The 22,394-nt window shown below is 35.1% G+C and overlaps 1 protein-coding gene across 1 annotated transcript in view; it reads left to right on the top strand.

Annotated features, from left to right (window-relative positions):
* The first annotated feature begins 16,445 nt into the window (after window positions 1–16,445).
* The window catches only part of LOC143028471 (cytosolic carboxypeptidase-like protein 5), a 38,615-nt gene continuing 32,666 nt past the window's right edge, over window positions 16,446–22,394 (top strand). The window contains exons 1-2 of the mRNA XM_076190624.1: window positions 16,446–16,551; window positions 19,538–19,901. Coding sequence (XP_076046739.1) covers window positions 19,811–19,901 — 91 coding nt within the window. The 5' untranslated portion in view covers window positions 16,446–16,551; window positions 19,538–19,810. The remainder of the gene's footprint in view (window positions 16,552–19,537; window positions 19,902–22,394) is intronic.

A 22,394-nucleotide genomic window follows, 5' to 3' on the forward strand; every position in this document is an offset into this window, starting at 1 on the left:
ATATATATATGTATATATATATGTATATATATATATATATATAGATACATATATACATAGATGAATAAGTAAATTAATCAATTTATTGATTAATAAAAATATAAATGAATGTTATGAATAAATAAATGAATACATAAGTAAATAAATTAACAGATAAATAAATAAATGAATACAAAAATAGATAAATGAATAAATATATAGATACATGAATATATTAATCAACTAGTTAATGAATAAAGAAATGAATAAATGAATAAATGAATGGATGAATATATAAATAAATACATGAATAAAACAGATAGATGGATAATTAAATAAGTAAAATTTGATAAAAAAAAAATACAAGACTTAGGACTAAAACATTCCAAAAGAATGATCATTTCTTATAATTCATATTATTGTATTTGTAATAATTACTTTGGAATAGACGTTTGTTTACTAATTTCAATAGATCTGCAGTTACTAGCGCTCATGGCAAATGCAAAGACGATTTCTTCGGATTAATCGACGGAAATTCCTTCCGTGTGATAAACGTCGTATATAAATTGACGGAAAATTCCCCCAGTGTGATCACTGAACTGGAGACTATTTCCTCCACTTTTGCTGGACGTCGTCGATATCCTCGGCTAAGTTAACGGAAAATTCCCCCAGTGTGATCACTGAATTCGGGGGGGGGGGTGAGTTGCTCGCTGCTTCTCCTTCTACCCAGTCCCGTACCCCCTCCCCCTCCCCCTCCTCCTCCCTCCCCCTCACCCCTCCCCCCTCCCTCCACCCGCTCTTCACCCTGCCCATACATACATGGCAAGGAAGCCAAGGGCTACGCTATTTCGGGCTATATTTACCCTGATTCGCCGTCTTCGGACGGGCCTTCCCGCCCTTTCTCACGCCCATTGTGTTCACGGGTGTGGTGGTGGGTATGTGGGTGAGTGCGCCACACTCAGTGGGTATTCACTCAACTGTATTCACCTCATTGGGGCATTTTCTTAGAATCACCATCCACTCCCTCCCTTCCTTCCTTCCCCTCCCTCCTCACTTCCTCCTCCCCTACCTCTCTCTCTCTCTCTCTCTCTCTCTCTCTCTCTCTCTCTCTCTCTCTCTCTCTCTCTCTCTCTCTCTCTCTCTCTCTCTCTCTCTCTCTCTCTCTCTCTCTCTCTCTCTCTCTCTCTCTCTCTCTCTCTCTCTCTCTCTCTCTCTCTGTTAGTTCAACACAGATAATAATTCAGATAGTTTTAAATTTAGAAAGTTTGAGCGTAGATCACTCATTCCATCGTTCTGTCACGCAGGTTAAATCCATTTTCAATGTAGTCTGTCACTCCGTGACGCTTTTTCGTTTTCTAATTTCGTGATTTGGTGTGATGGTAAGTTCATTCCAAATGTACACTTTAAACCCACTGTCGGACAAATAATATCAGAAGTACAGGAAATGAATTAATATTATTTCTCCGATAGCGGGTTTAAAATGTACATTTACAAATGTGTTATTAATTTACAGTTTCATTCCAAATGTTAACTTAGGAGTGTTTACTTTCAACAGTGAGGCGTTTAGGCAGCACAGAGGTCTTGCTATGGGTAGTCCTTTAAGTGAAGTGATGGCCTCTCTATACATGGAATTACTAGAAACAGAAAACTTTAGCAGAATTCATGATTGGGGGTCGCACTGGTTCAGATATGTAGACGACGTCACTGCTATCTTTCCCGAAAACACAGATATAGACAATGAATTGAGAATGCTGAACGCGGCCAACAGAGATATTCAGTTCACAGTAGAGGAGGAACAAAACGGACAATTGCTCTACATTGATACATTGGTACGACGAGTAGGAAAAATTGTGAAATTCTCAATATACAGAAAAAAGTCGATTTAGTGCATTACTTTCTCTACACATGATGGCATGACAAAAACTGGTATAGTGATGTATATATATATATATACATATATATACATATATATATATACATATGTACATATATATATATGTATACATATATATGTATATGTATATATATATATATGTATGTATATATACATATATATGTATATGTATATATATATATATATATATATATATATATATATTCTCTATCTATCTATCTATCTATCTATCTATCTATCTATCTTATGGCACCTCGGATCTGTATTGAAAAATATTTAGAGTAGGAGTTCGATTATATTATAAAAGCCTTCGACAAATTCAGATACCCGGAGGGATTAAAGAGTAGACTAAAAAAAAATTATAATTGAGGAAAGAAGGAGAGAAATTATCAAACTATTATCATTATTGAATAGGTACCCGTTTCTGAAACTTCACCAGCAATAGGCAACTATCTAAAAAAAAAAAAAAAAAAAGTATGAAGGTAGTAAAAATGATCAATAGGAGGATTGACGAATTGGTAGACATCGGAGAACATATTAAACGCGGAAAATGCTAGTAGGGTCGTGTATGAAATTCCATGCAAAAGTTGCACAATATTAAACTATAGTGAATCAGCGAGGAGATTAGACAAGAAAACTTATGAACATATAAACGACATTAAAGTACATAGGACGCCCAGTTTCTCAGTCGTTCATATAGAAAAGATAAACTATTTACCAAATTGGGGAGGTGCCGAAAGTTACATAAAGGTTATGACAAGTTCACTAAGATTGTCGAAGCAGTTTATATACCAACAGGAAAGCCTTCGGACCATCGGGGCGGTGGGGGGTGGGGGGAGGGGGGATATTTATTAATTGAGCAAGACAAATAAGCATTTCATCTCTAAAATACGCCAGAAATTTCATTGGCAATGGAGTCCTTCACAGGGACCTTTCCTATACTTCCGACAGAATGATCCCGTTGAATACATATGCACCCATCTCAACTTTTCTATATGCATATGTGTGTGTGTCTGTACATATGATATATATATATGCAAAATAACCACAGGAGAAGAGAAACTTGTAGACAGTAAGTACTTTCGTATATTGCATCTTCAGACTAAAAAAAGATGTAATATACGAAAGTACTTACTGTCTACAAGTTTCTCTTCATCTGTGGTTATTTTGCATTTTCGTATCACGGTGATGTGATTGCTTGCAATATATATATATATATATATATATATATATATATATATATACATCTGTGTGTGTGTGTGTGTGTGTGTGTGTGTGTGTGTGTGTGTGTGTGTGTGTGTGTGTGTGTGTGTGTGTGTGTGTGTGTATTCACTTGGTCTTTGGTCTTTGGATCACGTGTTGGACTCGTGATCGACAGCTATTACCCTACCGAAAGAGCTCAGAGCTCGTATATGGCCGGTCTATGGGTAATGCTGCGACCTTACACGCACACACCCCAACTCCCCACCCACGAGAGTTGGAGTAACGATTCACAGCACAGTGATACTGGAACTATTTCAGAACTGGGCGGGATTCGCACCCGGACCGCCGTAGTGGCGAACGCGAACGCTACCACTGCACCATTGAGTCGTATGTACCTTATCGGGTGCTTAGCACATCTGTTTCTAGGCTTGGTTTCCGGAGGAAGGGCCCTGTTGGCACACGGCACGTGGCACGGCACCACCCTGGCACGTGGCACGGCACCACCCCGGCACGTGGCACGGCACCACCCCGGCACGTGGCACGGCACCACCCCGGCACGCGGCACGTGGCACGGCATGGGCATTCGGCATTAAGTTTCATTTTTATTATTTCATTCTATCTCAGGCGTTGGGTGTTAGGCATCAAAATGAATGACAGAGAACACCTGTATTTACATCTATATGCAGATGTTAACATATATATACTGTATATATGAAGTGAATCGCCAGTACCGGCGCATGTCATTCATTCATATATATACATACATACATACATATATATATATATATATATATATATATATATATATAAACATATATATATATAATATATATATATATATATATATATATATATAGTGTGTGTGTGTGTGTGTGTGTGTGTGTGTGTGTGTGTGTGTGTGTGTGTGTGTGTGTGTGTGTGTGTGTGTGTGTGTGTGTGTGTGTGTGTGTGTGTGTGTGTGTGCATGCACACGGGACACCCGATGTTGATGGCTTAGAATTAAGGTGTATTGTGGTTGATATATACATCTATATATATACATCTATATATACATCTATATATATATATATATACATATATATATGTATGTATGTATATATGTATATATATGTATATATATTTATATATATGTATATATATATATATATATATATATATATATATATATATATATATATATATATATATATATATGTATATATATATATATGCAAATTAACCACAGGAGGAGGGAAACTTGTAGACAGTAAGTACTTTCTACGAAAGTACTTACTCTACAAGTTTCCCTTCTCCTGTGGTTAATTTGCATTTTCGTATCACGGTGATGTGATTGCTTGCATATATATATATATATATATATATATATATATATATATATATATATATATATATATATATATATGTGTGTTTGTGTGTGTGTGTGTGTGTGTGTGTGTGTGTGTGTGTGTGTGTGTGTGTGTGTGTGTGTGTGTGTGTGTGTGTGTGTGTGTGTGTGTGTGTGTGTGTGTGTGTGTGTGTGTGTATGTATACAAGTATATATAACCTTTCAGCGGGTATTCACACCAAAAACATATATTTTTTTTTCTTCTTTTCTTTCTTTCATCTCGCCAATTGATCCATTTAGCTTATGGAAGCATGCATGTCCTCCCACACGAGTAGCCTGTTTTTATTTGCAAAGCAACAAAGGAAACCGTATTTTCATTCTTCTGACGTCATGTCGGGTGGGGTGACTGAATGCTGCAACGGGTCAAAATAGGAAACACGCCTGGAATATGGCGAAAATGTTCTTACAGCCATCTTTATGTGATTCTGTTTCAGTTTCTATAAATCATTCTTTTGTTTAGGTTTAGGAAGATAGATGAATTGATAAATGTGCATTTAATGGAATATATAAGCAGATAAGGAGATATTTACATAGATACATAAAAGAATCAACAAGTCCGTTAGTAAATGAATGAATGAATGAATAAACTGTCTATCTTTTCTCGATATAAACCAGGAATGAAACGGTTTGATCACTAGAGTCCATAGAGCTTCGAATCGTTGTCATTGACAATGCTTCGAATTGTTATTTTCACGAACTTGCGTTAAACAGAATTATACAAGGATGATATAATCTGAAACATGGTAAAAAAAAATTAGCACAACTTGGTACGCATGTTATACATGAATGGAAAAGACAGACGACATTGTAAAGACTTAATTCATATATATTTAGCAAATGCCACTCATTCCCATTAACCCAACAAACCAACATTGGTTGTACTACTCACACTGCCACCATCTACCACCACTTCTTTTGTTTTGACCATTTGCGGCGTGGTTCTCGCACACTTTTCGTACTACATTCCCTGATAACGACCAAGTCATAAGATAACTAAATTTATTGAAATTGCAGGTCTTCATTTTCTTTTAAACAAGACATTTTTCTTCCTGAGTTGCTACCTCTCATCCCTCCTAATACTCGCAATCACCACACGACCGACTATACTGTACTGTAATCTATACTATACCCCTCCGACTATATTTACCAGACTGATCTTTCTAAAACATTCGTTTCTGTCCCTCTACTGAGGCTATGCGAGCACGCGTCCAAACCACTCTCACACTTCCTTCTCTAAGGTATACATTGAACAGTCTCACCAGTCTCTCCACTATAACTACTTCACCCTCTGTCAGACATCTCACATGATGTCCATACAACCTAGGTGCCTTTCCAGCTTTCACTTTCTTTTCAGTGTCATTTGTACCTCGTCTTATGTAAAAACCTTATACATTTTCACTCCAAATAACAACCATTCTCTTAGTGTCTCCCGCCGCCACAGCCACAACTTGTCTGTCTTGTGTAACATTCAGCAACTTGAAATACATCGTCCACCATCCTCTCACAACATCCTCATTCAGTAACAGCTAACATGCCCACCTCACCTTTTTCCCTCTCAAAAATATCAGTCTTACACTTTCTCACCTCACATCTTCATTTCTCTTAGATTCCATGACCTTGGGTTTTGCTTCCGCTGTTTTTATTTATTTGTTGATATATTTACTTATTCATTAATTTATTTATATATTCATTTATTTACTTATTGATTAATCAATTTATTTATATATTTGTTTATTTGTTTATTTATCTATTTATCTATCTACTCATTTATCTATCAATTTATTCTCACCATTTCTCTGTCTCCACCACCCCCACACTCATCTCCACATTCCACCAATTACTACCTTTCTGTTCCCAAACATTCTCCTCATACCAATTAATCAGCCAATCAGCTATCCTGAGACCATTGCTGAACAAAGGCCTCTTTCATAGCATTCCATGATTCACACGACCGTAAACCTCAGCCACGTCATTCCCGCAAACTTCTCTATCTAGCCTCTCCACCTTCTGTCTGGTTTCCTTCTTCCACACTTCCCATCTCACGGCGTCCATTCAGTAACACACTTGTTCCATCGCTTATCAGTCGTTCGCGCTAACTTACCTGCCCAATTCCACTTCCTCTCCTTCACCGCCTCCACAATATCTTTCACTTTAGTCTGCTCTCTCACCAAACTTGCTCTCTTTCAGTCTCTCGGCGTTTTTCCCATCATAGATCTCTCCATTCTCCTCCATGCATTCCTTAGCGTTGTCTCCATCGCCTTCGTCTGTTTCCAAGTTTCACATCCGTAGATTATTGCTGGCAGAATGCATTGATTGTAAACTTTACGTTTCAAACAGATAGAGAACTTTTATAAACTTATATGAACTGATAGAGAAATTATCAGGATTTTATTATACTTACCAAACACTTTCCAACCAATTGTAATACGCCTTTTTATTTCATTATCGTGATCTTTGGTCACTTTCACCATCTGGCAAAAATAATCATATTCTTCAACTTCTTCAAGAATCTCACCATCTTTTAATTTTGAACTTTCGTTTTGAATATTCATTTAGTTTTACTCCTAAAATAATTTTGAGACTTTCCTTGTTCAGATCACTCAGCATATTTTGCAAGTCTTCCGCTCTTTCCGAAATAAGAATGTTATCTGCAAATCTTAGATGGTTGAAATAGTCGCCATTAATCTTCAAGCATTTCTCTCCCCAACTTAACCTTCTGAAAAACTTCCAAGTAAGCTGTAAATAATATGAGTGATATAGTATCTCCTTGCCGTACTCCTTTCTCGATCTTGATCTTTTATGTATTTTTCTGTAGTCGAATTACAGGAGAACCTTTCGCATAAATCTTATGATCTTTTCGTTTGCACCCTGCTTGCGTAACGAGTTTGATATTGATATTTGTTCTACCAGATCAGAGACCTTCTCATAATCTACAAAATCGAAACAAAGAAGTATATTGTATTCTGTCGTTTTCTCAATTAGTTGGTTCATCACCTGCAAATGGTCTTCTCATACCACACACTAATATATTCCTAATTGAAACACACTCCCTCCTTCACTCCCACTATTGTTCTCGCTTGTCTCACATCCACATACATTCAAAGATCCACCTACTAGAATTTATCTTGAAATCCTTTTTCTAGATCTTCTTTTATGTTGATTCTTCGCGAGAATGCGGTGGTGACATTCTATTCCCCCACCACAGGAGGAATAACATAAAAGATAGAGATCAGGAAAAAGGGACGGCGAACTTAATATGTAACCACTTTGAAAATGAAAGGTGTCATATCTTACCGGAATATGTTTTTAGTACTTAACGAAGTCAATAATAGCTAAATAAATGACACAAAACCTTATCTTTTTTATATATGTTGCAATTTTAAATTACTGATCCTGCTCTCAAAACGTCGTCTGTTTCAACCATTCTCTTGAAACATACCCGTGACGGCATCTGCTTCGCAGTGACGTCAAAGATTATGTTTATCAATCATGCATCGCCATTAGTGTTTGATGAATAGTGATCGTGGAGAGTTCCGCAGGGTATTTAATATCAAATATAAGAATTATGAAAATAAAGAAAGAACCACTGAGGAAAGTACACGATTGAGAAGAAAAAGGCTTATGACAGGGTAGATAGGGAGGCACTGTGGGAGGTATTGCACATACATATATATATGGGATAGGAGGAAAGCTGTTAAGAGTAGTCAAGAGTTTTTACTAGAGTAATAGAGCCTTCCTAGAATCAGAAATAGAGATAGTGAGTGGTTTGAGGTAAAGGTGGGACTTCGCCAGGGATGCGTTATGTCGCCTTGGATACTCAATTTATACATGGATGAGGTGGTGCGAGATGTAAAAGAAAGGGTATTGGGTCGGGGATTGGAGATGGTTAAAGAAAATGGAGAAAAGTGTTGTTTGCTGACGACATTGCACTTGTAGCAGGATTAGAGTAGGGATTAAGGAAGTTAGTGGCAGAGTTTGGGAAGGTGTGCGAAAGAAAAAATTTGAAGATAAATGTGGTTAAATGTTAGGTGATGAGATGTACAAGAAGGGAATGTGGCAGCAAACTGGAAGTGAGTACTAAGGGAGAGAGACTGAAGAAAGAGGATACATTTAGATACTTGGGTGCAAATGTGGCGGGAAAGGGAGTAGTGGAGGTAGAATATAGATTGAGAGAAGCAAGTAGATGTCTTGGGGGATTAAAAAGTGTAATGAGAAATAGACATTTGGAAATGTATGCTACGAGAAGATTGTAGGAAGGAGTGATTGTGCCGACAGCACTCAGTGGGGGCAGAAATATGGAACATAGGGGAGGAATAGAGGAGGAGTTTGAATGTGTTTGAGATAAGGTTCCTGAGAAGTATGATGGAGTGAATAGAGCGCAAACGAGATGGTGAGGAGGAGAATGGGAATGGAAGGAGAGTTGGGAGATAGGGTTGATGAAAGAGTATCGGGATGGTTTGGGCACATGGAAAGAATGAGTGAAGAAAGATTAGTAAAAGAGGTGTGGAAGGCAGAGGTGGAAGGAGTGAATATGAGGTGGCGACCAAGGATGAGATGGATGGATGGGGTAAAAGGGTAATTGGGAAAGAGGGGAGTGTCTGTTGAGGAAAGACGGGAGAAGACAGAAGATAGGGGTGAATGGAGAATGGTTGTGTATGTGTGATGTTGTGAGGCATGGAGAGGAAGTGGTGGGGGATGGGAGGGGGAGCGAGGGAGTATGTGTGAATAATAAATTGTCGCAGCCCGAAGGGATTTCTCCCCGTATTCTATTTTTCTGCATGAGTGGACGGAGAGAGGGGTCGCCTATTTAATGAAGCAGCCTTGCTGTGGAAGTGCTGTGTCTTGCAACACTGTTTCTGACACAGGACAGTGGGTGAGATGCAGGGATGACCCGTCATTCAGGAGGAGCCAAGATAAGAGGGAGGGCTGGTGAATGGAAGGGAAGTATGTAGGGATAGAATGGGTGGGAGTAGATTTCATGCCTTTGTTTTTTTGGCTACCTCACGTGTAAGGGGGGAAAAGTCTTTGATATATGTATAAGAAGAAAAAATACGAGAAAAGAGGCGGAAATTTATAATATACTTGTAACATATTGAACTCAGAAAGAAAGGCGGAAGAAAGCTGATGATATCCGCCCAGCAATAATGATATAATTCACCTACAGAACATACACGAAGAGCTAAATGATCGGGTTAACTTCTCTTACAATAATACTAAATACCATTTTCATAGCATTATACAAAAATAGAAAAATATAAGTGATTATTATTAAAAAAAATTGATTAGTTTTATCAGGTAAATAAGTTTAGAAAATAAAACCAGGATATATGATAAGTGAATAAATAAGAAATGACATAAATATAACAAAAGGGTAAATAAAAGAAAATAAGACAGAAGATAGAGAGCGCAGTGTAGGAATAAACGAAAAAACACTGGTCATTTGCTGGAAGGGATTGTTAACTTGCGACATTTGAAATGAAGTTTCCGTTTTTTATAGTGTGCAAACAATCTAAAATAATGTATCTAACTTGTGTAAAGAATTAGTTTTATATAGTAGTTACAATTCTCCGTAATTAACCACAATACATGCTTTTTTGTGTTATCCTCGGCAATTGTAATTGTTATTTCGAACTATGTGTTCTTTTCGTTATCTGCATTTCATGTATAATGATTCCTTGCCAAATAGATTTATTATTATTATTATTATTATTATTATTATTATTATTATTATTTTATTATTATTATTATTATTATTATTATTATTATTATTATTATTATTATTTCACTATTATTACTATTATGTATTATTATTATTACTATTATTAGATTATTATTATTATTATTATTATTATTATTATTATTATTATTATTATTATTATTATTATTATTATTATTATTATTATTATTATTATTATTATTATTATTATTATTATTACTATTATTATTATTATCATTATTATTATTATTATTATTATTACTATTATTATTATTATATTATTATTATTATTATCATTATTATATTATTACTATTATCATTATTACTATCATTATTACTACTATTATTATTATTATTATTATTTTTATTATTATTATTACTATTATTATTATTATTATTATTATTATTATTATTATTATTATTATTATTATTATTATTATTATTATTATTATTATTATTATTATTACATACATATACCAAGGCTTTTTCCCCCTTCCAAGGGAGGTAGCCAAAAAGGGAAAGGCATAAAAACACTCCCACCCATTTCATCCCTAAATACACTCCACACCCCTCTCATCTGAGCACCTCCTGGATGACGGGTCATCCCTGCACCCTGCCCACCGCCCTGGGTCAGAAGCATTATTATATTTACACTTACAGATACTTACAGAAGGCTTCTGGAAGAGGCTAATGCGCCTGTGGCTCCAGCTCTTAATAACTATCCTCTTATATCATAGTCTAGTGGTCACTGTGGTTGAGGCGGATATTAACAATTAGCGCTTCAAAATCATATTCCTGCTCCTGGTTCTTCCACACTCGATCAAGCTTCCTCTCAAAATCCACCACTGACTTAGCATTCACCACACCCTCGGGCAGCTTGTTCCAATTATTCACCACTCTATTACTAAATGCATATTTCCTTATGTTTAACCTTGTTCTTTGTACGAAGATCCTTTTATTATGTCCTCTTGTCACTATCTCAGACTGCCTCACAAATAATCTTTCACTCACACCTTCATCATACACTCCAGTTATTATCTTAAACGTCTCAATCATATCGCCTTTAGATCTTCGGTACATTAGAGTTGGTAAACCCAGCTTCTTTAGTCTCTCTGAATATGTAAGAGTCCTCAAGCCCGGTACCATCTTTGTTGCTCTCCTCTGTACTGCCTCAACTGCAGCTATGTCCCTCTTTAGGTATGGGCACCACACTTGGTTTGTATACTCCAAGTGTGGCCGAACTAAACTCACAAACAAGTTCTTAAACATACTCTCATCCATAGTAGTGAATGTTCTTCTAATCAGACCAACCATCCTATTTGCTACATTGATCTTCTCAGCCAAATGTCTACTGAAATTTAATTCATCATCCACAACAACACCCAAATCTTTTTCCACCCTCACTGCATTTAGTTCTTCTTCCATTATGTATTGAAAATTCTCTAATCCTGTCCTCCCTACTCGCATTATTTTACATTTCTTTGGATGAAACCTCAACAGCCACTTTTCCGACCAGTTCTTCATTCTTTGTAGATCTTCCTGTAGCTTTCTGCAATCCTCTCTCCCTTTGATTTCTCTGTATATCTTTGTATCGTCTGCATATAGAAATATCTGACTGTTTAATATAGTGTCTGGCATGTCATTAATATATATAACAAACATCAACGGCCCGAGTACTGAACCCTGAGGCACCCCGCTAATCACATCTTTCCATTGAGACACTTCACCATTCACTATCACTCTTTGTTTTCGATCTTTTAGAAACTCCTCAATCCACTTCAAGGCTTTCCCCTTGATGTTATAACTGCTGACCTTTTCAATCAATCTCCGGCGCGGCACCTTATCAAGAGCCTTCATAAAATCGCAGTAGGCTACATGAAATCCTCCTCCCATATCCAATATCTTTGTCCATTCTTCTATTACTGTGATCAGCTGAGGCACCGTAGAGCGTCCATTCACAAATCCGTACTCCCTTCCACTTATTAGTTTATACTTGTTCAAATTATCTAACACCTTTCCACGTATTATTGATTCCATCAGCTTACAGATAACACAGGTCAAACTTACTGGTCTATAATTTTCTGGTTCACTTCTATCTCCTTTTTTGAATATTGCTGTAATATTAGCTATTTTCCAATCCACTGGTATCTTACTGGTCTGTAGTGACGAGTTATATATAAGCTTAAGTGGGCTGATGATCTCTGCTTTCACTTCTTTCAGAATTCTAGGATGTAATCCGTCTGGGCCGGGTGATTTGTCTCTCTGCAGTTTGTCAATTACTTTACCTATTTCCTCGTCTGTGAATTCGAATGGTGGCATTTCTGGTACGTCTTTAGCAGCGAGAGAAGGTATCTCCCCCTCTGGTTCTTGTGTGAACACAGCTGAAAAATTCTGCCAAAATATTCGCTTTCTCTTTGTCATTTTTAGTTCTCGATGTTTTCTCTGCATTCATATATCATTATTATTATTATTATTATTATTATTATTATTATTATTATTATTATTATTATTATTATTATTATTATTATTATTATTATTATTATTATTATTATTATTATTATTATTATTATTATTATTATTATTATTATTATTATTATTATTATTATTATTATTATTATTATTATTATTATTATTATTATTATTATTATTATTATTATTATTATTATTATTATTATTATTATTATTATTATTATTATTATTATCATTATCATTATTATTATTATTATTGTTAAGTGTAGTTGGGAAGGCTTATGGGAGGATCTTGATTGAGAGGATTAGGAGAGGAACAGAGGGAGTAATTGGTGAGGAACAGTGTGGGTTTAGGACAGGTAGAGGTTGTGTAGATCAGATTTTTGTGGTAAGACAGATATGTGAGAAAGCTATAGGTAAGGGGAAGGATGTTTTCTGGGCCTTTATGGATCTGGAAAAGGCTTAGGACAGGGTAGACAGAAAGGCACTGTGGGAGGTTATGCGGATATACGGGATAGGAGGAAAGCTTCTGGGAGCTGTCAAGAGTTTTTATGAGAGTAGTAGAGCTTGTGTCAGGATTAGAAATGGAGAGAGTGAGTGGTTTGAGGTAAAGGTGGGACTTCGTCAGGGATGCGTTATGTCACCCTGGCTGTTCAGCCTATACATGGATGGGGTGGTGCGAGAGGTGAATGCAAGGGTAGTGGGTCAGGGATTGCAGATGGTTAAGGAAAATGGAGAAAAGTGGGAGGTGAGCCAGCTGTTGTTTGCGGACGACACTGCGCTTGTGGCAGGATCGGAGGAGGGATTGAGGAAGCTGGTGACAGAGTTTGGGAGAGTGTGTGATAGAAGAAAGCTGAAGATAAATGTGGGTAAAAGTAAGGTGATGAGATGTACAAGGGGTGAACGTGGCAGTAATCTGGAAGTGAGCATTAAGGGAGAGCAACTGGAGGAAGTGGATAGTTTTAGATATTTGGGTGCAAATGTGGCGGGAAAGGGTGGAGTGAAGGTGGAGGTAGAATGTAGATTGAGAGAAGCGAGTAAATGCCTTGGTGGTTTAAAAAGTGTAATGAGGAATAGGAATCTGGGAATGGATGCTAAGAGGAGACTGTATGAAGGAGTGATTGTGCCAACAGCACTGTATGGAGCAGAAACATGGAACATGAGAGAGGACGAGAGAAGGAAATTGAATGTGTTTGAGATGAAGTGTCTGAGAAGTATGATGGGGGTTACTAGGATAGATAGAGTGAGAAATGAGGAAGTGAGGAGGGGAACAGGGGTGGAAAGGGAGCTGGGAGATAGGGTGGATGAAAGAGTATTAGGATGGTTTGGACACATGGAAAGAATGAGTGAAGAAAGACTAGTAAAGGAGGTATGGATGGCAGATGTGGAGAGAGTGAACATGAGGGGACGTCCTAGGATGAGATGGATGGATGGGGTGAAGGGGGCTTTGGGGAAGAGGGGAATGTCGGTTGAGGAAGGACGGGAGAGGACAGAAGACAGGGGTGAATGGAGAATGGTTGTATATGGAAAATGTTGTGATGCATGAGGTGGATTGGACGGGGGAATGGGGGTGAGGTAGTGTGTGTGAGCAAAAATGTTTGACGCAGCCCGAAGGGATTTCTCCCCGTCCTCTCCTTTATATGGGGGGACGGAGAGGGGGGGGTCGCCGATTTAATGAAGCGGCCTTGCTGTGGATGTGCTGTGTCCTGCGACACTGCTTCTGACCCATGGCAGTGGACAAGGTGCAGGGATGATCCGTCATTCAGGAGGTGCTAAGATAAGAGGGAGGGTGGAGGGGTGTGAAGTGTTTTCAGGGATGGAATGGGTGTGAATGATTTTATGCCTTTTTCTTTTTGGCTACCCCCTTGTAAGGGGGAAAGAGCCTTGGTATATGTATGTATGTATGTATTATTATTATTATTATTATTATTATTATTATTATTATTATTATTATTATTATTATTATTATTATTATTATTATTATTATTATTATTATTATTATTATTATTATTATTATTATTATTATTGTTATTATTATTATTATAATTATTATCATCATCATTATTATTATTATTATTATTATTATTATTATTATTATTATTATTATTATTATTATTATTATTATTACTATTATTATTATTATTATTATTATTATTATCATTACTATTATTATCATTATTATTATTACTATTACTATTATTACTATTATTATTATTATTATTATTATCATTATTATTATTATTATTATTATTATTATTATTATTATTATTATTATTATTATTATTATTATTATTATTATTATTATTATTATTATTATTATTATTATTATTATTATTATTATTATTATTATTATTATTATCATTATTATTATTATTATTATTATTATTGTTATTATTATTATTATTATTATTATTATTATTATTATTATTATTATTATTATTATTATTATTATTATTATTATTATCATTATCAATATTATAATTATTATTATTATTATCATTATTGTTGTTTTTGTTGTTGTCGCTGTTGTTGTTGTTGTTGTTGTTACTATTGTTATTATTATCACTATTATTATTATTATTATCATTATTATTGTTATTATTATTATTATTATTATTATTATTATTGTTATTGTTGTTGTTGTTGTTATTGTTATTATTGTTATTATTATTATTATTATTATTATTATTTTTATTATTATTATTATTATTATTATTATTATTATTATTATTATTATTATTATTATTATTATTATTATTATTATTATTATTATTATTATTATTATCATTATTATTATTATTATTATTATTATTATTATTATTATTATTATTATTATTATTATTATTATTATTATTATTATTATTATTATTATTATTATTATTGTAGAAATCGTTGTTTAGAATTTTTTGTAGTATAAAGGAAGTGTAGTATGAACGTGGTGCCGTACAGTACTATGTATGGAAGTACTTCAAAATTATTTAATGCATTTTTAAGTGCTCAAAGACAACATTGCAAAACCCACATGCACTCGGATATGAAAACTAATTCAGAGATATTTCGGTTCAAATTGGTAGCCCATAAATATGAATAAAATGCAAAATAACTTATTGATGGTTACACTGTTTGGCTTTTGATTTGTCAGTACCATTTGAAAATTAGATTCTAATTTGAGTGCAGATTAAATATAACCTGTGTTGCCATGCATTGGGTATAATCCTCATCTGTCTTCGAAAAATGTTTTGCTTAGATTTTTGTGCTCATAATTGTATATTTACTTTGTATTTGCAAATTCAGAACATCTTCTTTGTATCTATAACAATTCATGCTTGATATTCAATATAATGGAATAAATTTTAGAATGTACTTCGGATATTAGGTGCAAGTCTGGCACAATTACGTGAAATATTTGAATCTAATCTAAAGCGACGATACGCTAGGGGAAAGAACTACAGTCCGTTGTGCTGGACTAGAAGAAAGCAAACGAGTATGTGTGTGGACATATCTGAAATTGGTACCTGAACACGTGCACATGCATGTTTCTGCAAGCATTATGGTGCAATTCCTATTCATAGAAAATGGAAGAAACGTTTTCTGTGATGCCTTAACAAGATGTTTGCCGTGAAATACATGATATAAACACTGGTTTTATAAATTTGGATAGCGATTCTGCTTTTCAGTCATATATTTGTTAGATACGAGTAGTTACATCTCTCTTTCATATCACAATCTGACATTTTTCTTTCTTTTAGGCAAATCAATGAAATGATGCCAAGCCAAGCCAAACACTAGAGTCCTCTGGTGGGAATTACTTGAAATTCAGTTGTCTGCTGTTTACTTTTGTGAAGAGGATGGTTACATTTTGTCGTGCCTATTTTCTTCCTGAAATTAGTTGTTGATTGTACAGTGGTAAGTCTGAGAAAGGTCCCTAAGGTTAGATGTGTAATGGATTTACTGGCTGTAACGTTTTCATTTCTCCAATTGTAGTTGGGAAGGAGAAAAATATGATGTCATCATTTGTTTTTCTTTAGCAGCTGATCAGATGACATGCCAGCTGATTTAGGAGTCAGCTGATGATATGTTATGCTGTGATGCTATTAATCAGTCTCCTGTATTTATAATACTTCATTTTGAAGCACTTAAATTAACCATCAGGTTATTAATATAATGTAGAAATAACCTAATCTATAATTAATTGTTTAACATTAAAACATTAGCCAGGGGAACTTAAAATGACCAAAGTTCAATGAAAGTTCCAACACCAACAAACTTTGGGTGCCAAGTTTAAATGGAGCTAGATCTCTTTTGCAAGGTTTTGCTGATGAAAGCTGTGGTCATTGCCTGTACAGTAAGGAAGTAGATAATTGCTTGGAAATCTAGTGATGTTGAAAACTGTCATTTTGTTTAGGTTACATTGATGTTGTTTACAGTGTAATGGTTCATATGAAAACATACACTGTTGTTTGTTATTTTTTGAAAGAAATTGTCACGGTGGATTACTTTAGCTGTTGTTTTTACATTGAGTAGCTTTTATAAGCAAATCAGCAGTTTGCTGCCTTCAGTTAAGAATATATTTTTGTTCTTGCAATTTTAATTTTATGTTTGTTATGGAAGGAGTAGCCAATATTACTTATTTGTTTATATTTCTGTGAAGATATTTACTTGTTTATTACACTTTACAGTTGCCTATGTGCATATAGCACATAGATGACTCATTGATGAAATGAAAGTATCTCTTTGAAAGGCCAGCTCCACAATATTATATAGCATTTTAGTGGTGGTGAGGATGGTAATGGATTATTTCCACATCCAGGCATAGTCTAAATTCTTTTTAAGCTCTGTCACTGATACAAAGTTGTTTCATGTTAATGGCCCTGTGCTGAATATCATCTGTCTTTTATTCATTCCTAACTTTTGTGTCCATGGTTTATATATTATAGATGTGGTCTCAATAGTTTATTTTATGATAAACCTGGTTTATTAGTACACTAAGATTTCCCTTTATAAGTGTCACTAGCTTATTAATTACTTACTACCATAGCTTCATGTTCTTCAGTGAACCAAGTTGCTCTCACCACTGCCAAGTCTTTTTTTCTTTAATTTCCTTAATTTATCCTTGTATTTCATTTTTTTCATTCAATCTGCTTTCTTTGTCTAGTTGCTTGAGTAGATCATGGAAGCATTATTATATGTATGAGTTTTTTTGAAAAAAAAAAAAAAAATAGAAGTTGAACTATAGTAACCAGTACCAGTATATGAAATCTTACAAAAACAATCTTAGTTTCAGACTATGATGTATGAAGGGGAAAGATTTTAGCTTCGCAGGGTTGATATTATTCAATGCTAGTAGTTATATGTAGTGACATGGTTATTTTTTTATTGTAGAGTTGTTACTAAAAGCTTATTAAACATATGGGAATACTTTTAATAACCTATACAGTGCCAAGTGCCTACTTCCCATGGTCCTTGTCCAGTACTATTGACTTTTCTTTGGTAACTAATCAACTCAAAATAATATAGCAACATTGAAAATAATAATGAAAAGGCAGTGGTGGTTGTCAATACCTTATAGCCCTTGCCCAGTGTAACTCGATTTTCAGTTTTATTGAGGGATTACATATTACTTGTTGCTGTGATAATGGTGATGATTTTTGTCTCAAGAAAAAATGAGAGGAGTGATGGTAACATTAAAGAAAAACATAAACAGTAGGTGATGTGGAAACAGAAGGAAATATAACTGAAGAAATGTACATGAAAATAGGATTTGAGATGATTAATAAGAGACTTTGCACTGGCTTATGTCCGATCTGAAATAAGTGTGGAGTATGGCTGAATGTAAAGAGGTACTGTTTCACTCACCAATGTACCTGCACAAAATGATTGAAAAATATTAATGAATAAACAAACAATGGCTTTGGTTGGTGAATTTAATCATGAAGAAATGAATATAGTGGAGTGGGAATCAAGGAGAGTGAAGACTCATGGTATCTAATTTTTCATTGAGGATAACCAAGCATCTCTATCCAAGGAGGCGGAATTGTAAAAACTGGTGAAACTGAGATTTAAGAATGATAGCATAAAGGAAGGCTAATAGATACTGAAAATTGTCAGCATTCTGTTTCTGAGTGGAGATTGATCTCCAGTTATGAAAGAATGCTGTGTGTCTGGTTTGGGTGTGACTAAAGTCCCTAAAATGATGACTGCAAAATACAAATTCGTATAATGAGAAAGACTTTAAGTGGTACCCTGTGGGATGCCCTATGGTAGTGTCCTTTCCTTATTCATTCTGAGATGTATAGATAAGTTAGAGGTTGTATTCTGTGACTGAGTACAGTGTACATTTGATAAAGGTCCTCTCCTTGCATGGTGTTGATTCTGATCACTTATGCAGTCATTTTTCCATATAGAAAAGAAATTCTGAGAGAAAGTACTGTTGAATGTACCAGTATCAGTGAATGATATAATGGATCAAAGAAACAGTGTAGATGAGAAGCTGCCCCAGGAAGATTGGATTTACTGTTAATAGAAGGAACTAATGTCAGTAATGATATAGTTGGTCTTGCCAAGTACAATTCACCATAATGAACTGTAAAGTGCTAAACCAAATAAGAAAATAAGTTAACTGTTGTATTTGATACGTATCTTATCAGGCTTAATATTTTGAGGAATTCTACCTTTTAAACTGTATTTTTCTCATTGTGCTTCAAAAGTGTATTATTTTTTATAATTACCTCCTGAAAATTGGAAACTGGTATTCAGTGCAGTATATATTTATACTGAATTATTATATAGTGCACTCATCAAAGAAGTTTTACAAAATTTTTGTTATGGTGAATATGTAAAAGTGTGCCAGTTCTTGAAGATTTATTATTCACTTTTTTTTTATTTTTTCTAGGATAAGGGAGTATGGGTGGAACGTGACAGTTGCGAGGTTGCACAGCCTCTCCTCTTCTGGACCTCCACATGTATGGAGTTGCAGTGGCTGAAGCCCTTGCTGCTGCCATCACCTCCCAAGACCCCTAGGAGTGGCTGTCACTCGCAAATTCTTCAGAAGCCGCAGAACAGTTTGTCTTGCATTTAGATTCTGATGAAGACGGCTCACCAAGGAGGTTGATACGTTGCACAGACGGCTGCACATCTATGTGGTGAGAGGAGATACTGCGGCACCATGGAGGTCACCATAGGCCAGTTCACTTTCACCTCTAATTTCGAGTCAGGAAACCTGGCTCGAGTGGAGTTGGTTGACCCAAGATGGTCAGGTAATTGAAATTCTTTTGATATGAATTATTTAGATTTTTTTTTAAGTTTGGACTGTTGCACTTTGAATTGAATTTTCACTCGGTGTGGCAGGGGACAGGGTGACTTTTCATCCCTGAGGTGCTGATATGGAAAATATTAAAAAAAAAAAAAGGCTTATTTGTTAATCGTGTAGGTGTGCACTTTGACTCGGCCAACATCTTTGTAAGGAAGAAAGGGCATTAGGTGTGTGTATGTGCCCAGTTGTATTATATGGGAAGGAGAGCTATGCTCATAGTGACCCATCTTTGTATCCCTCAGCATCTAGTTTGTTCTTAAATTCTTGTATGATTTTTGCACACACTATTGTTTCGTCTGACTTGTTCCAGACATCCACCACTCTGTGTGGAAAACTTTTTTTTCAGATACCTTCTATAACTATCCTTTTTGAGTTTCTTTTCATGTCCTTTTGTTTTTCTTTTATCTCACTTTAATAAGTCTTCTCTGTCAAGGACTTCCATGCCTTTTATGATTCTGTAAATGGCCAATAGATCTCCTCTTTTTATTCTTTGTTCCAGGGTTGGTAGTTCCAGTTTAGACAATCTTTGATCATATGTCATTTCTGAAAGTGTTGGTGCCATCTTTGTCGTTATTCTTTGGATTCTTTCTAATTTCTTTATATTCTTATTTGTACTGGGTGTCCATAGTGTTGCAGCATACTCCAATCTTGGTCTTACTAGAGTGACTAGTATTGTTTTTACCATTACTTCATCCAAGTAATTAAAAGCCACCTTTATTGATCTTAGTAAATTGTAGGTTTCTCCAACTATTTTGTTTATATGCTTGTCTGGGGACATGTCTTAAGTGGTAATTACTCCTAGGTCCTTTTTGAAGCTTTCTTTACTTCCTTTGTACCAATTTTATATTGTCCTGCTTGTCTAGGGGGCATGTCTTTGGTGATAATTACTCTTAGGTCCTTTTCAGAGCTTTCTTTACTTCCTTTGTACCAATTTTATGTTGTCCTGATATTATTTTATTACTTTTTCCAAACTCTGTTATATTACATTTCTTAATGTTGAAGTTCATTTTCCACTTTTGGCTCCATTCCCAGACTTGTCCAGGTCTCTCTGTATTGATTCACAGTCTTTTTCTGCACTTACTCTCTTTAGTACTTTTGCATTGTCTGCAAAGAAGTTCATATAACATTCTTCACCTTCATCCATGTGCATGTACATTTACCTAGTTGTATTTACTTAGTTGTATTTCATGGGAAGAGAGCTATGCTCATAGTGACCTGCTCTTGTATCTTTCCACATCCAGTTTGTTCTTAAAATCTTGTATAGTTTTAGTACTCACTGTTTCCTCATTCAGTTTGTTTCAGATATCTATCACTGTGTGGGAAGCTATTCTTTTTCAGATCTTTTCTGTAACTGTCCTTCTTAAGTTTCTTCTCGTGTCCTCTTGTTTTTTCTTCTGTCCCACTTTAGTAAGTCATCTCTATCAAGAATTTCCATCCCTTTCATAATTCTGTAGATGGTTAGCATATCACCTCTTCTCTTCTTTGTTCCAGGGTTGGTAGATTTAGTTTATCCAGTCTTTGTTTGTATGTGTATTTACCTAGTTGTATTTTACAGGAAGGGGAGCTATGTATTTACCTAGTTGTATTTTGCGGGAAGGGGAGCTATGCTCGTGGTGTCCCACCATTGTATCTCGCAGTGTCTAGTTTGCTTGTAAACTCATGAATGGTTTTTGCACATACCATTTCATTATCCAGTTTGTTCCAAGTGTCCAAAACTCTATGTGGAAAACTGTTTTTCTCTGAGCACTGCTCTCATTTTTCTACCATGTAGGAAATCCTTCATTCAGTTTAGTAGGTTACCATATATCCCTCCAATGTTTTTCAATTTTTTTAGATAATTTTTTGTGTGGTACTTTGTTGAAGGCTTTTTGTAAGTCTAGGAAAGCACAGTCAGCCCATCCATCCCTTGTATTATATCTATTAGTCTTGAGTAGGAACAGATTAAATTTGCTGTATATGATCTTCCCTGTCTGAATCCAAATTGTCTCAAGTTTATTATATTGTTTTCTTCCAGGTGTTTTATCCATCTATTCTCGATAATTTTTTCACAAATTTTGGGTTTAGTGCTTGTAAGAGAGACTGATCTGCAATTTGTTGGTTCTTCTTTGTTTCCTCCTTTATGTATTGGTACAATGTACACATTTTTCCAGTCTTTTGGTATTTTTCCTTCTTTGAGTAAGCAACTTATTATGTTGTATATTTTGTCCATTACGGTAGTTCTTAATTTTAGTATCCAATTTGCAATTCCGTCTGGGCCGTGTGATTTCCTAACATCAAGGTTTGTTAATTGATCCATTATTTCTTTAAAATAGTGTGTGTGTGTATGAATGAGTACACTGTGACACTATGGACATCCAGTATTAAATAGGATATAAAGAAATTAGAAATAATCCAAAGAGCAATGACAAAGATGGCACCAACACTTTCAAAAATGACA

This window comes from Oratosquilla oratoria, chromosome 9 (assembly GCF_046742065.1).
Source record: "Oratosquilla oratoria isolate Oo_2021 chromosome 9, ASM4674206v1, whole genome shotgun sequence".
NCBI classification, from domain to species: Eukaryota; Metazoa; Arthropoda; class Malacostraca; order Stomatopoda; family Squillidae; genus Oratosquilla; species Oratosquilla oratoria.